A 16704-nucleotide genomic window follows, 5' to 3' on the forward strand; every position below is an offset into this window, starting at 1 on the left:
CACCGAGTCTAAAACTCATCCCTGACCGCACTACCAGATATAACGTGTCTCTCAACTTGCAAAACGGTGTACCGATGCCCCAGGGCAGTATATTGTTCGGTTTTGGCTGACGTGGCAAGTAGAACCCATGTAGGCCCCACATATGAGCTGCCAACTCTTCCTCCTCTCTCTCTCCCTCTCCCCTATCTTCCGCATCTTTCATATTCTCAAGCGTTCGAGCGGTGGCCAACGGGAGGGCAGTGAGCAGTGGTTGATGGGAGTATAGCGAGTGGCAAGGAGAAGCAGCAACCAACGGGAGAGCGAAGACCGGGGGGGGGGGGGGCGAAGAAGGGTGACTGCTGACATGGAGAGGGGCAGCAACCAACAGTGGGCGCGAACAGCGTGTGACGGGGAGAAGGACTATCGCTTGGAGAGAGGTGAAATCACCAATTGTGGATGGCATCACGGACGAGCCACGAGACCTAGTTCACCGTCACCCTTTCCCACTGGCCGCTCGGGGAGCTATGAGACCTAGGCTCGAGGAGTCATGAGACCCGGCTCACATCGCCTGCCGCCACCTAACTCCTCTCCCGTTGGCCATCGGCCTTCTCTCTATCGGCTACCACGTAGGAGAGATGGGGAACCTAAGTGGCAGCCTGGCAGAAAGCTCAGGAGGTGGTCCACCGTGGAAGCCCGCCACTCGTCACCTTCCAATCCACCGCCAGCCGTCCTTCCCACCTGTCGCCGCCTAGCTCCTCTCCCGCCGGCCTTCTCCCCATCGCTCGTCACGATGGAAAGATGGGGAATCGGAGGTGTGACGGGAGTCCGAGGCCCGGTGGTCCACCGCGGAAGCTCGCAGCCCACCACCTTTTTGTTCGGTGGTTGGTCTAGCTCGGTGATGCGTTGCTGCCGCTTCCCTTCTCCCCGTCGTCCACCGCCCACCTGGGGAGAGTTGGTGATGCGAGGTCAAGATGGGGTAGGAGAAGGTGGAAGGAGCAAGTTGGTCGCTGAAAATTTTTGAAAATTCCTCTGTCACACATGATTTTGTGTGCCAATTATATCTTATTTCTGTCGTACAAAATTTATCTTTGTATGAATAAGGTCTTGACTAGGGAGGGGGATTTTTTCTAGAATACTTTTAACTCCTTGACTAATTTTTAAAATTTAAAAACTTTTTCATCCTTTGGTAACATCTTCAACTAATGAAAACCAATGTAAATCTAGGACAAGATTGAAATCCACATGGTTTCAATAATGCGCTCTTGATTTTAAACTTAAGGGCTGCTTTTCAGACAATCATGAAAGTTAAGACTACAAAATATACTTTTTCCTCAAATAAGCAATTGAGTTTTCATTCTGTTGGCCAAGTTGGTCTCTGATATTGGTCTTTGATTGAAAGCAGCAGTATCTTATGTACACCAGTAATACCGTAAAGTTTATCCCCTTTAGCTATTTACCATACCATTCATAATGATACTATCATATATAGACACCGTCTATTTTCAATAGAATTTTAGTGAGGTTACAGATTTGCTCTTAGCCTCAACTTTTTTGGTGTGTGTTAAGAATCATTTATCTTATTAAAAGTTAAGAAATTATCATTTGTTTTATTATAATTTATTTTATTATTAATTTTTTAAATAAAATGAATAGTTAGAAATCAATTGCGTTAAAAACTAAAGACAAGAGAAAGTAATAAAGATATTGTACATTATCTGCAACCCCGTCGTAAGACATGAGAACTGCTTGAACACATGGCCTACAAAATCTCACATTATACTACGCACGACAATGACGCAGATGGTGTCAAATCCCCAACAAAACACGGCCTACTATGGTGTCAAATCCCCAATAATCCACGGTCTACTCCATAGTACTCCCTCCATCTCATTTTAAGTACAGTTGTGGTTTTTCATCTCCAACGTTTGACCGTCCGTCTTATTTGAAAAATTTAGGTATTAGTATTTTTATCGCTGTTAGATGATAAAGCATAAATAGTACTTTATATGTAACTTATTTATTTTAATTTTTTAAATAAAATTTTTAAAGAAGACGGATGACAAACGTTGAACACGAAAAACCACAAGTGAACTTAAAATGGAACAGTAGATGAGAAGCGGGAGAGATCTAAACTGAGATCGAACCGATATGACATGCAATGATCAGGTCCCCTTGAGCAGAAGAGAGCAGATAAGTTGGTGGATAACCCCAGGGCCACTTATGTCTCCCAAATGCCCTCACATCACCTCCATCGTTCTAGCTCTAGATATGGCCACTCCATGGATTCACAGCTCTTGGCAGCAAACACACAAGAGGGCCCAGCATGTCCCCTATCCCAAATGCATTGCCTTTCTTACCAGCTGGATATGGCATGCACAGAAAGACAATCTATCTTTCTGTGCATGCTTAGAGGTCCAAATTTTGGATCAAATATTTTGGGTCCCATGGCGCCTGGCAGAAGAAAGAAATACAAAAATTTTAGATGCTAATGAACTGGTGCGTAATTAATCGAAAACCATGCTTAGACTAAATGTTGAATCGATCAATTTGTTGATGATGCATACGTTTGGTTGGGGGAGTTTATACGAGGGATGGAAGAGGGGCAAGGTTATTAATTCCGTTGTTTTATTAGTATGGGAAATTTAAATTGGCATATTTTAATCCAGAAAATTAAGATAGTACAGATGACATGTATATAGTTGAATGATCTAGTGTTGATGTTAAACATGAGCATGCTTTTAACAATATAAGCATAAACATCAACAATATTCACATAGGATGGTGATCCTAAGGATAGCATGGTGATAAACATAAAGATACTTGGGACTAAAACATCTAGCAACATGTTTAAAACGAAGATGAAAGTATCGAAGTACCCAGAGAAAGGTCCAGTATTATATGAGGCATTATTGGTATGGTTGCCTCCGTCGGTGTTGCCGTTCTTGCCTTCTCCAGTGCCGATGCAGGTGTTGATGTTGGTGTTGATAGTCGACATAACATTGGAGAGGAAGGAGAATCTGATGAAGAGGATGCAACGTAGTCAAAGCAGAACAGGAGCAGTCGTGCCGAGACGCTCACCAAAACCTTGATCGCCAGCCTATCTGTACAAGTACGCAAGCAGACGGAGTTTCGGAGGCCTGCTCATTTCGAGCACCCGTGCCCGCCTACCTGTGCAGGTACATAAGCAAATGAAGTTTCGGAGGCCTGCTCATTCCAAGCACCCGTGCACGCAGGTGATCAAAACCAGGGACTGTAGAAGCTAGCAAAACCTTGATCGCCCACCTATCTGTGCAGATACGCAAGCAGACGGAGTTATGGAGGCTTGCTCATTCCGAGCACCCGTGCACATGGGTGATCAAGCGTAGGACCAGGAACAGAGAACCACTAAGGTAATGGCCTAGCGCAGGAACAGAGAACCACTAAGGTAATGGGCCTGCTCATTCCGAGCACCCGGGCACGCAGGTGATCAAGCACATGAACAGGAACAGAGAACCACTAAGGTAATGGCCTAGCGCAGGAACAGAGAACCACTAGGGTAATGGCCCGTCCGTTGCAAAATAATGAGAGACTACGCAAGCAGACGGACTCATTCCGAGCACCCGTGCACGCAGGTGATCAAGCGCAGGAACAGGAACAGAGAACTACTAAGATAATGGTCCGTCCGTTGCAAAATAATGAGAGACTACGCAAGCAAACAGACTCATTCCGAGCACCCGTGCGCGCAGGTCATCAAGTGCAGAAACAGGAACAGAGAACTACTAAGGTAATGGCCCGTCTGAGAACAGAGAACCACTAAGGTAATAGCCCGTCCGTTGCAGCAGGTGATCAAGCACAATTGAGAGCAAAAAAACATAATTAATCCGCCGCCCGCCTTGGCCTGGCTCGACGCGCGCGTGTGGCAATCGCGCCACTATCTCAACCAGTCAAAAGGACTCTCTAATAGCTCCTTATTTAAGTTGATATCTCTCCACTTAATTTTTTAAGGTGGTATTAATTCCCATAGTATTAATTATAGGTTAATGGAATTTATTGAGAATAAATTAGGCCAAGCCTATTTAATCCAAGAATTAGAGCATTTAGGACTTTTGGTGTGACGGGGAATTCAATTCAGGAGAGAACTTCCTGCTTTTTAACATGTGTCGAGTTAGGAATTGGGATGGAATTCACCTTTACGATGTCTAGACAACTCTGAATAGTCGTCACTTCAAGTCTAGCCCCTATCGATTCCCATAACTACTCCTGTAAAAGGAGGGACTGAAACTAAAAATTAAAATTTCGGGTTAATCTCACCACCAATTTACTCCTCTAAACTTCAAATCCCTTTTTCCAAAGTTGCGAATCAGATAGTATTTCTCTAGGAGAGTACAATACTGAATGAACAACACGAATCACTCCACAGCACACACATGACACATGTCCCATACACATGCTGAGGGAGAGATCCGAGGGTCCAGTCCTCTCTAGCACGGAGACACACAAATCCATAGAGAGCCAAACTACATATTTGCAAAAAAAAAAAAAATTTGTAAATAAATTTTTATATACATGTTCTCAGCGATAAAGTGAAAGCTGAAAATAAACTACGATAAAAAACCGCCTAAAATAAGCTCCAAATTTAAGGTGAAAAAACTTTAAATTTAGCTTATAAACATAAATATAGGCGAAAAGATGAGCCGGAAAAAAAAAATCCCCACCGAGGCAATCCACCCTACCTGTTCGCTCCACCGAGTACCGCTCTTAGGGCATGTACAAAGATAAAGTTAGATATGAGTTCTACGTTATCTAGAGACTAGAATCCTACAACAGTTAGAGACAATATGGTCTCTAATAATTAATGTATCAGAATATTTTTTCTTACTTTTCTTTCCTTTCTTTCGCCACCATGCAACAAAATTTGCTCTAATAAATGCTAAGAGTCGACTCTGAGCTGTTGTCATGCATAACAACCATACTCCTTTCTCTTTCTTTCATGTCATCAAATTTACTTGCATGCATGGCAATAGAAAGAGACCACTAATAAACACCGTTGTAATAGCCAACTTATCATGATGTCTCTCAAGAAATCTAGGCGTAATATGAGTTCTTTGATGGCTCTTTTATCACAGAAACCAAAAGAACAAAAAATCTTTAACAAATACTCGTTCCGAAACCAAAAGAACAAAAGATCTTTAACAAATACTCGTTCCGTTTTTAAATAACTGATATTATTGACTATCACTATTTTGATTTGGGCTATTAATTACGATGAACAAAAGTATTTATATTTAAGATGTAATATAGTTATATTTAACATGTAATATGATACTATGGTACTCCTTTTAGTATTTATATATTTTTTTTAAAAAAAGATGAGTGGGTCAAAGTTTCAAAATAAATTTCAGTCAAAAAAAAAGTTTCAAAATAAATAGTGCTTAGTGTTAGTTATTTTTTTAAAAAAGGAGCAAGTACTAAAAATTTTTGCATTTATGTTACTCGTGTAAGATATGTGTGTCGGGGTCTCTCCCTTAATAAAAACAAGAATGACATGTGACAGTAGTTTTTCTTTTCCTTAAATTAAAGGAAGGCACCTTGGCGTCGAAAATGACTCAATTTGGATGGTGATTGGTGAAGCTATATACATCAAAACCTCCTTTCAAAGCCGTCATGATTTGCAAGTGATCATTTTCCGCCAATAATACTGACAAGATACTGGTTTCATACTAGCATTGATGGCCAGCCTACTGAATTCGATCAAAATCTCCTGTCGTTGGTGTGACCTGGCTGAAAATTCACGCATTATTCATTGTATTGATCCTACTTTCCAACAGCATACAAATCATCCTGTTTTTTGTTCGCCAACATTCTTTGCGAGATAAGGTTGCATATGCTTCAGTGGGTCTTAAAAAGAAAAATTTTCAGAGTATATATTTTTTAAAAGGGGGCAAAAGCTTTGCCACTTTTATATTGATAGAGCATGAATAAAATCTCAGAGTATTTACAGGGCACGAGACCAATGGGCCCGTAAAATAAGATAGCAAGACACTACTCTCATGCAGGGATTAACTTTGTGATTTTTAACGCCCCAGCTGTGATCTTGGCGATGATGGTGGCAGGAGTGGAGGCAACATGCCTGAAGATTTTGACATTTCGTTCACACCATAATTCCCAGGCGATCAGGATGATCATCGACTTGAGGGCTTTCCTTGAGCAGTTCGTCGTGCGCGAGATTTTGTACCACCATTCTTCAACTGTCGCACATCTGTCCCACCCTTGCAACCAGAGGTCGGTTCCTTTCGATCGTTGTATTTCAGCCCAGATTCTTCTAGACAGCCTACAATTTGCTAGCAGGTGTAAAGCTATCTCTGTCACTATGCGGCAAAGGGGGCAAAAGATGTTGATTGGCTCAACCTCTCTTTTGTAGCCGATCTGTCGTCCAGACACTGTTTTCGATGGTGAGCTAGGAGAAGAACTTGCATTTTGGAGGAGCTCAACACTTCCAAATTGTCTGGTTGTAAATCGTTCTTGAAAGAGTATGTTGTAGAAAGAGTAGGCTCCTAGAAACTATAGCCTATACGCCGAACTAAAAGAGTAGGCAGCATTGGCCGTCAGCTTCTAGACGATGGAGTTCTTCTGGTCGGTTAGAGGGCCAACACGTTGAATCGTGGTCCATAGACAAATGTACTGGTGCGGTGGTCTGCCTCTGTGTACTTAGAAGGTCGATATACCGGATCCAGGGTTAAGGGCAAGGGCCTCATGCACCGTCCTGGTTTTGTGTTTGGAGGCCGCTTTTCAGAGTACGTAGAGGCAAAAGATATGTATTAGTTATGTACCTTGATTTTTAAGACAATCGATAGAAATTCGGCCTCAATATCCAAACGTGGATATACACAACCAAATATTACAAAATATATATATATAAAAAAGACAAGACTAAGCTTCAAATCTTCGTTCATGCTTCAAACTTTCTTATGTAAGGACAATCCAGCAGACCTCATTTGAAACTTTGATGTCAGCATCGTATGTCATAATCGGCCTAAGGAGTGTTGCCGCACAAAAACTGCATTAAGACAATCTTCAGAAGCAGTTCGAACTCTTGCAAGCCCTCGCCGACATCGACCTATCTATACCTTCTATATATATAGTCGGTACCCGTTACAGCTAAAACTCAACATACAACCATGACACATTATCTATAATTTATTACTCCAAGCATATCAAATCATGTCAATCATCCTCATATTATTTCAAGTTTTCAATATATATATTCATCATTTCTATAATATATGAGCCCCATCTGTTGGCCTAATAAGTCAAGGCAAAAGCCAAAATTTAAATTTTTAAACTTAATTTTAGAGTTGATTTTAAGAATTTTCAACGCAATTTCTTTTTAGCGATAGCTTTTAAGTCGCTACGAATCCTATCTTACTATAAAGTTATAACCCACTAACTCCTAAAGCTTAACATGCAAAGATGCCACATCATCATCCACAAACAATCAATACATTTAATATCATGCAAACATGCTATGTTATCTATAATTTAAAATTTATTTCATTTTAGAGCTTTTTAAATGAAAGTATGTTAAATCATCAGCCCACAATTCACATAATATTTCAATATATATCTTCTTTTTTTTATAATATTTTATGTACCTATGTAAGTTCATTCTCACTTGGTTAATGTTATTTCTCTCTTCTTTAATCTTATATCACATCAATTGATTTTAATGCTTATGTAAGTTTATATTGTTTAGCTATTTTACACATTATTTTTACTTATTGTTATCATACTGAAATCGCATAGCAACGTGCGAGGTTTCACCTAGTAAATATATAAAAGTTTTACCTGTAAATTAATTTCTATTCCCTAATAAGCCGTTTTGGCTTATTAGAGAAGATGGGCAACCGATGAGGCTCTATAGCATGCAATCATTCATGTATTCTGCAGCTAAAACACAATAAATAAATGACAACGCCTATGGGTGAAAATGGTCCCGGAAATTTCTGATCGACTGAGCGCTATTTTCGTATAAGGCGTACCGTTTCTGATCGGACTATTTTAGCTATTTTTAAATTTTGTTTTTTTCAAATTTTTTTCTGCATCGTATTAATATCGATACTAAATAGTTTAAATAATAAATATGGTTAAATACCGGCCAATTGAGTGTCTTTTTCGAAGATATGCTACCGATTCGGACCCTTTTTACCCCCAAGTCGACGCCTACAAGAACACGACCCGGCACGCTGCTACCGCCCGTGTAGAAACACAACGATGCCGCCTCCATGAAGGATAATGACACCCAAAAGTGTCGCCGTCGCCTCCACCAATAAAGCTAGGCAGGGTTATCACGGTCACACAACTGCCACAAACCTCCGACCACTGCACCGAGTCAACAAACAAAATCTCGACCATTTATTATAAAACTAACATAATATTGATCACGGAAGCCAAACACCAAAGAATACCATGGAAGATCCAAGATCCAAACAGACGACGGATCTAAGACACGATATTTGTTAACGAGATTCAGTCAGGGCACTGATGTATCCGGAGTTAGGGTTTGGTGTAAACTATTGTACACTATCCGGGTGCAGAGTTTTGCACTTTATACCCGATGACTGGCAGAATTATCATGAAATTTACACCAAAAGAATGGGCGAAATCTAATTATAATGAGCCACGATAGTGTAACAGAAGGTCCATTGGAGGCAGACAAACTGTCATCAGGTTACAGCAGTATTGTCAGCAAGTTTGCCATGTTGTACCAGAACTACCAGAAAGAACCAAAAAAGATTGTACAATAGACAATTGCTTTGGACTATTGGTCTATACCAGTAAGCTTCACACAGAACCACAAACATGCATCATTACTGAAGTTAAGGAACAGCTTGCTCCCTTTTTTCCAAGAATCAACAGCCTGCTCTAAGAAATATGATGAATCTAACCATATCCCACCAGAGCAGTCCATACCCTCCAAATCTCAAAATTTGAAGGGAACACTCCAAAGTTATTAGACTCTCCAAATCTCAAAATTTGAACATAGTACTACAGAGATGAATGGCCCATCAAACTATGCACATCATTTATGTGCGCAACCTAGAGCAGCAAAGCAACAGAGTTCCTGCATGGATAAGGACATACAATTGAGCAGGTACAAAGAGGACGGTATGTCATCTACTCCATCAAAGTCCTTACTTTTTTCTGTTCATAATCCCAGGACCTGCAAAGAGTCAGAGAAGCTGACACAATTCAAGACATGAGAATAGTCCCTCACACTGCCTAGCCATCCATCCAGCCCACTGGTCCCCCAGCTCAGCTCCAAGTAAATTTCACTGAGCTGATCAGAATCCTGATCAACACAAAACAGATAGGATGTGCAGGCAGGAAAAGATTTTCTACAAAATCTTTACCAACAGTTGCCGACAAAAATGCAAGCTTCCTGAATTTCATCCTGAGTGTGCCAGGTCCACTTGTCAGAGAGCAGCAAGTAAAGATTTGCATGATGTTTTTTTTTCTCTTCTTTCAATTGTACTGCTACTACCAACAGAAGGACTTGAATGCTATTCACCAATTGAAGCCTCATCAAGCTGTTCAAGAGCTCAGCAATGACAAAGTGGAGGCAAGTGAGACCACACTTTTGACTTGGTCCTGTGCTCCTGGCAGAAAGCAGTGTGGCAGCAAATGCAAGTAAATGCACACCAGTGCTGCAGCATATGCATGCAACTGGGTACTGGAGCTAGATAAGCAGAAGCTGGATACCATTTCATTAGCTATGTAGCTGGACCAACACTTGACTCTCTAGGCATCTAATTAAAGAGGACAGCTAATCAAACACAACTAGATAAACTTGATTCTTTACCACCAAAAGAGATCAATGCCTAATCCCTGTATCGGCACATAATTAGCGAGGATCACTAAACGCAAGAACCAGCCAAGCTACCATCCAAGCTGCTCTATAAGTCTTAGACTCCATTGTTGTCGTTGTTGCTGCTGGTGTTGTTGTCATGCTCCTCGTTAGAGGTGAGATGGTTGGTGCCGTTGCTGTTACCACTGACATTGCATCTGGAGCTGTAGTAGGTATGCTTCTTGGATGAGCCCTTGCACTGGCTTGCTGGGTACTTGCGTGCATTGATCTCCAGCTTGCGTAGAGCAGCGCTGCCAAGATCGACTCCGCACATGTCCGACAGCCTGACGAGGTAGAGGAGCACATCGGCCAGCTCCTCCCCCAAGTGCACCTTCTCCGCCTCGTCCCAGCCGGGGAGCCCCTTGGGCACCTCCCCTTTCCACTGGAATATCTCAGAGAGCTCTCCTACCTCCCCTACCTGCACAGCGCACAAGAACCAGCCACAGATTATACACAAATTACAGAAGATAACTGGATGAGAAAAAGATTGTTGTGCTGGCTGCCAACTTGGCTAGGGTCATGGATTGAGCTAGATGCCGAGCTTATAGTTCCCACAATTGTTCTCTTATGGGCATCTCCTAGGTGTGGGCTGTGGGCAACACTTGGAAAAAAAAGGGATTCTGCTCTAGTAGGCCTTTTGAGATAGCCCCCACCACAATGCAGAAGAGCACATTGTGGACAGGGTGAGGTGACGTGAGTGGGATCCTGCTTAAGTCCAACTCATGCAAACTATTGATATGGATAACCTAACAGTGCAAAGGCCAAAATAGGATACATTGCATTGCAACATGTGTATTTGGCAGTGTTCAATGTGGTCAGGATTAAAGAATTTTTGTTTTTCTTCCACTGTTGTACTACTGCACATATACCTTTGTCAGGAAATGGTTGGTGAGTGGATTATGTTGGTTTGAACGTAGGGGTAAGCATAAGTTGTTCTATGATATTATTTTTATTCCAATTTTACTTAGAACAAAACAAAAGCCCTTGAGTCCTTGACTAGATAGAACATTTAGATAAGAAAATTGCATTCAGAAAATTCTAGATACCACAAACAGCGAGGTAGACAAAAGGTTAATTAAACCCAAACACTGCATATAGTCCCCAAACAGCGAGGCAGACAAAAGGACACAATGCCAATGTTTACTGTCAAGTTAACATCACTTAGACTGTCATGAGACATCTCACAGACAAGGGGATCATAAAGCTCCTTTCTGTTCAGTAAAGCAGAAAAGAGTTTGTTCAAATTAGCCTCTCGAAATCAACATCTAAACTTTAGTGTTATATGATGCCCTCGACATACCTATTTCTAGTTGGCCTTTACCCTGATACAATCGTAGTAAGAATACATTACTCTGATAAACCTTGAGATCTAAAACTAATAACTGTACAATGCCCTTTTCAACACAATATGATGTAGGCAAATGCCATATCCAATTAGAATAGGTGGTTTACATCAAATCATTCAGTAAAGATCACAGCCATATAAGCTTCAAACAATGATATTTTAGAGCAAACATGATTACGCAAGCATAACAGTAAATATGTAGGCAAAGTCCCTTGCCTTAGGCACATTGGTTCAGAGCCAGGCCGATTACGCCAATAGCACTCGCTCATCCATAAACCGGCTGACACAGTATTACAGCGGTACATTTGTAGCATATAAAACGAAGTAATTAATGTAATAATCCGGTACTCCACTATGAACAGATCAAAACTATTACTCGCAACAGAGCGTAATCTACCTTTTACCCGCATATAAACATCCATCCGATCATCAGTTCATCAATTCATCACCCACTGTGTGAGATGACAGTTTTATATAATCATATCGCACGATTAAAGACTTCTTGGAACACTGCCTTTTTGTATACAGCCAGTCAGCCACTCTCTATACCTATCTATCTATCCCCATTTCACCCTCGTGCATGTCAAAGTCGAAATACCATAAATCCATGATGGAGTACTACTACTTGTATACAGTTGGTCCCAAAAGAGAAAGGCGCCATCAACCATTCAACCTTTGCAATTCCAGTACAGAAACCAACCTGAAAAGGATGGATGGACTAGTACGTGCAATTCATTCTCTCAAGTTTGGTCTTCTTTTTTTTTTTCTTTTCTTTTCTTGGACCAAGAAGCCAAGAAACCCTCCGAAAATCGGAGTGAATGTAAAATGAGAAAATCAAATAGAGGAATGAATTTGGGAAAGAAAAATGGGGAGGGTGAGGAGGGGAGAAGACGAACCAGGGCGAGGAGGAGGTTCCTTGGGGAGTGGAACTGCTCCCAATCCCTCTCCCTGGCGAAGTCCGCCATCCTCCTCCGCAGCTCCTCCAGCCCCACCGTCGCCGCCGCCTCGGCGTCGCGGCCGCCGCGGCCCTCTCCCACCACCTCGACGCCGTTCATGATCTGTGCGAGAGAGAGAGAGAGAGAGAGAGAGGAATAGGGCGGAGGAAGGGATTGGTGGTGAGGACGCTATAAATAAAGAAGCGAAGAATGGGGAGAAGGGAGGAGGAGAGTGGCGGCCGGCGGCGCCATTGTTGGGCCGGCCCAGGTTGATGGCTACTTGTTCTCCTCCGTGCGTGGCCCATCATGTGTATATGGTCCGGGAACCTTGAATATTTTGACTTGTTTAGAAACACATTACAAACGCACCTGCTTATAGATTACACGTACACACACCCACATGAACACACACCATATTCTTATAAGTATCTCTGAAAGAATATGGTTACCATGGACATCTCAGCTATCGACGGGTACGAAGAATTGGTTAGCATATCATGAGATTGAGGAAGTTACGGTGGGCTCATTGCTTTCCATGCTTGGCATTTGGTGATCGTGATTGTGAAATAAATTGCTATATCATGCGGTAGAAGAGAGATTTAAGGAGAAAGAAGCGATAAGTTTTGAAAATAAGTTTAGGGCTAATGTTGGAGGCTGATTTTTTTATTTACATAAAAACACAAAATTATGGGATTGACGAAAGTAGTATAGGATATACTCTGAGTTATTATTTACAATCATCATCACGTGATAGCTTAGCTAGGAACATTATACGGATACGAACTCCCCCCAACATAATCGGCATGTACGTCGGCCCACACACGTGCTTCAACACAATCAGGATATGCTTCATATCCAGATTACATTCATATTATATTAGATTGTGTCACATCAATGTACGTGCTTAGGGAGTAGTCGCACGCAGGGTAGTTTGTTGATGAGATCAATTCATGCCCCGATCGATGATCGAGGCGCTTCAATCGGGTGACTTGGATTTCGTCTTTGACTCTAGCTGCTTCGATTTGTGGACGGTATTATAACCGTTTGCACCAGATCCTCCGCCCGCTAGAAATCTCCGGTCCGCCGGTGTTCATCCTCTAAACCCGAGTCAATCTAGCTAGCTAAAAATCATCATCTTTATAAATAACAATTAAATTCGTCATGCAATGCCGACAAACAAAATTAATTGAAAATCACAATTTTGAAACGTTGCAGGTATTATTTCGCTGGTATACCGCTCTTATAAGTTTCTTAAATTCATCCTACGTATGGTACATTCCTGCGCGAATGCGTGGGTTACCTTCCTAATTAGCCGTAAATACTTGAATCTAGGTGGGCTGGTATCAGCACAAGGAACATAACCAGTTGAGTTACGCTCACCTCGCAACTGCCAAATATTTTGGTTGCGAACTCTGCGTGCTTGGTATTTGCTGGAGGGTGGCATTCGGCGATCGTGGTTGTGAAACAAACTCCTATATCATGTGGTGGGAGAGCAATATTTAAGGAGAAAGAACCTGGGATTTTGAAAATAAGTTTAGCACTAAAGTTGAAGGCTGATGTTATTTAACTTAAAAAAACACGAAATTGTTGGATTGATGAAAGTAGTGTGGAACATGCTCTACGAGTTATTATTTACAATCATCATCACATGATAGATTAGCTAAGAACATTATACGGACATGAACTCCCCAACACCATCGGCGTGTATGTCGGTCCACACACATACTTCAACACAATCTTGGTATACTTCATATCCAGATTCATAGTATTATTAGGATGTATCACATCGATGTACGAGGTTGGTTTATTTTCGTACAAGGGAGTAGTCGCACGCAAGGTAGTTTGTTGAAGAGATCAATTCACGCGGTGAGATCGATCGATCGAGGCGCTTCAATCGGGCAGCTTGGAATCCGTCTTTGACCGCTGCTTGCTTCAATTCACGGTCGTGTGCCCGGTATTATAACCATTTGCACTAGATCCTCTGCCCGCCGGAAACCTTCGATCCACCGTGTGCTCATCCTCCAAACCGGAGTCAATCTAGCTAATACCTTCATCTTCCGAGAGTACTTCAACCAAACCAAGTCAAGCCGTTTGAGATTAATTAAGCACGAGTTGGCAGCTGCCATACTAGCGCGGTGGCTGTCGGACATGGCCGCGTTGGTGATGAGCTGTTGTGACCCTATCCCTAACGTCACCAATGACGGCGCTGGAAACCCGGAAGCTCTCGCCGCCCAAACCATATGTAAGCATCCACCAATTATTATTTTGTTAGATCCAAGTAGATTAGATACAAACATGTTGTACTAGATTAGTGGAATTATTGTTTTATTACTTTTGTTTCTTTCTTTTTGCAGATATCGTCAACGAGATTGAAGCCTTGTATGAGCTTTTCAAGAGGATCGATGGTGCCGTCATCGAAGATGGCAAGATCAACATGGTACGCCGCGTGTGTTCATCATGTTTAACTAGGTTACAAATGCATATTGATTAGTAGAATTATTATTTGGTTTACACATACCTTGAAGCATGCATGCATGCATGCATTTGTTCGCCCTTGATGATGGTACACATCAAACGGAAATTAAACACATATGAATGAATCATGTCATTGTTTACTCGCTGCATGCGATGGCTCACTAATCCCAATCAATTATGAAGCCTCGGCCGTTCAATGATTATTTCTTCATGTTACCAATGAATAATTAGTCTTTGATTTCTAGCCAAACTGATTACATGGGTCCAAAGTTGAAGCTGCCTAAAGTTTTGAAGAAACACCAAATACATTCCTAGTATTTCTCCATTATTTCGGTCTTTTTACGTCACCGTCTTAACTAATAATGTTTCAATTTAATTTGCAGGAAGAGTTCAACTTGAGAGTATTTGGTCCTGAAAAAGGAGGCACCCTGTTTGCTGATAAGGTATGTATACACTTGCATGCTTTGATGAGCTTTTTCTTTCTCTCTTAATTCACCTAAATAAAGCAGATGATTTTTGCACTTTCGCCCTCTTGTAAATAAACCAGCTCTTTAGTATGCCACATATCCTAATCTAAAATGGTCTAAAGTGCTGATATATCATAGGATTTATTTACAGTTAGGACTTAGGACACACGATTCAGTACTAGTGTTTCAGAGGAGATAATTGAAGAAGATTGACAAGATACGTAAAATGAGGTGAACCATTAATGTACGATCAATTAAATATTAATTATTGTAAACTTGAAAAATGGATTAATATGACTTTTTAAAACAACTTTTGGATATATTTTTCTTTGTAAAAAAAATACACCTTTAGTGGTATGGAAATTTTGCACGTGGGAAACGAGGAATCTTTGCCTTCAATCCGCTAAAACGGACACATATGATATTGTCAACATGTATGTAAGGACAAAGCAGCAGACTAGCTGCTTTTTTGTCTTGTATTTTTGCCGTTTTGCTTTGTAGGTATTCGATTTATTTAACGTGAAGCATGAATAAGCTCTTGGATTTAAAGAGTTTGTAGTAGCTTTATCCATCTTCCATCTGATGCTCCCATTGAGGACAGGATTAATTGTAAGTTGATACTTGTTCAAAGTCCATGTCTAATGACTTCAGAAGGAAATGATCAACCTTAACCAAAGAACATCATCACAATCAGGATATGCTCTACAAGTTATTATTAATAATCATCATCACGTGATAGCTTAGCTAGGAATATTATACGGACACGAACTCCCCAACACAATCGACGCGTATGTCGGCCCACACACTTGCTTCAACACAATTAGGATATGCTTCATATCCATATTGCATTCATAATATTAGACTGTGTTACATCGATGTACGAGCTTGGTTTATTTTGGAACAGATGGAGTAGTCGCACGCATGGTAGTTTGTTGATGAGATCAATTCATGCCCCGATCGACGATCGTGGCGCTTCAATCGGGTGGCTTGGATTCCGTCTTTGACTGCTGCTGCTTCGTTTCACGGACGGTATTATAACAGTTTGCACCAGATCCTCCGCACGCCGGAAACCTCCAATCCGCCGGTGTTCATCCTCCAAACCGGAGTCAATCTAGCTAGCTAGCTAAAAACCTTCATCTTCCGAGAGTACTTTAACCAAACCAAGTCAAGTCGTCTGAGATTGATTAATCGCGAGATGGCGGTGGCGATACTAGCGCAGTGGCTGTCAGATATGGCCGGGTTGGTGATGAGTTGCTGCAACCCTACGAGGTTGGTTTATTTTCGTACACTAGCAAAATGCCCGTGCATTGCAGCAGGTGTTAAATATGGAGCAATTTGATCAATGGCATTGCATATTTACCGTATCGAAAAAAACACCATTAATATTCGTGATACCTACCACGTGACGCCAATGAAAACACACCTTTGCGTGATGTCTTTGAAAATCACACAATTGCAAATTTACCATATTAAAATAATACCACTATTAAAACCATGGTATTGCCGTCAAATATTTATTCAACCTTCATCTAATGACATGCTTTCTAATTTTGGGTCTTTTTGAAGGAGGCCAAGCTCAACCAAGCTAGTAGACATCTACCTCATGGGCGTGTGACGCGT

At 41.4% G+C, this 16704-nt stretch overlaps 1 protein-coding gene and 1 pseudogene across 1 annotated transcript; one reads left to right on the forward strand and one right to left on the reverse strand.

Moving 5' to 3' along the window:
* Positions 1-8616: 8616 nt before the first annotated feature.
* Positions 8617-12296, reverse strand: LOC127761335 (uncharacterized). The gene is made up of 2 exons (XM_052285612.1): positions 12104-12296; positions 8617-10280 (listed from the first exon to the last, which is right to left on the reverse strand). Exons 1-2 carry the CDS (start codon positions 12260-12262, stop codon positions 9921-9923), a joined length of 519 nt encoding a protein of 172 aa, XP_052141572.1. The 5' UTR covers positions 12263-12296; the 3' UTR covers positions 8617-9920.
* A 1994-nt stretch (positions 12297-14290) lies between these two features.
* LOC127762540 (calcineurin B-like protein 3) overlaps positions 14291-16704 on the forward strand; it is a 34419-nt pseudogene continuing 32005 nt past the window's right edge.

Source organism: Oryza glaberrima, chromosome 2 (assembly GCF_000147395.1).
Source record: "Oryza glaberrima chromosome 2, OglaRS2, whole genome shotgun sequence".
NCBI lineage: Eukaryota > Viridiplantae > Streptophyta > Magnoliopsida > Poales > Poaceae > Oryza > Oryza glaberrima.

Coding starts and splice junctions, on each gene's coding strand:
- LOC127761335 (XM_052285612.1), bottom strand. CDS start 12,262: ATGAACGGCGTCGAGGTGGTGGGAGAGGGCCGCGGCGGCCGCGACGCC. Junction 10,281..12,103: donor GGAACCTCCTCCTCGCCCTG/GTTCGTCTTCTC, acceptor TGCGCTGTGCAG/GTAGGGGAGGTAGGAGAGCT.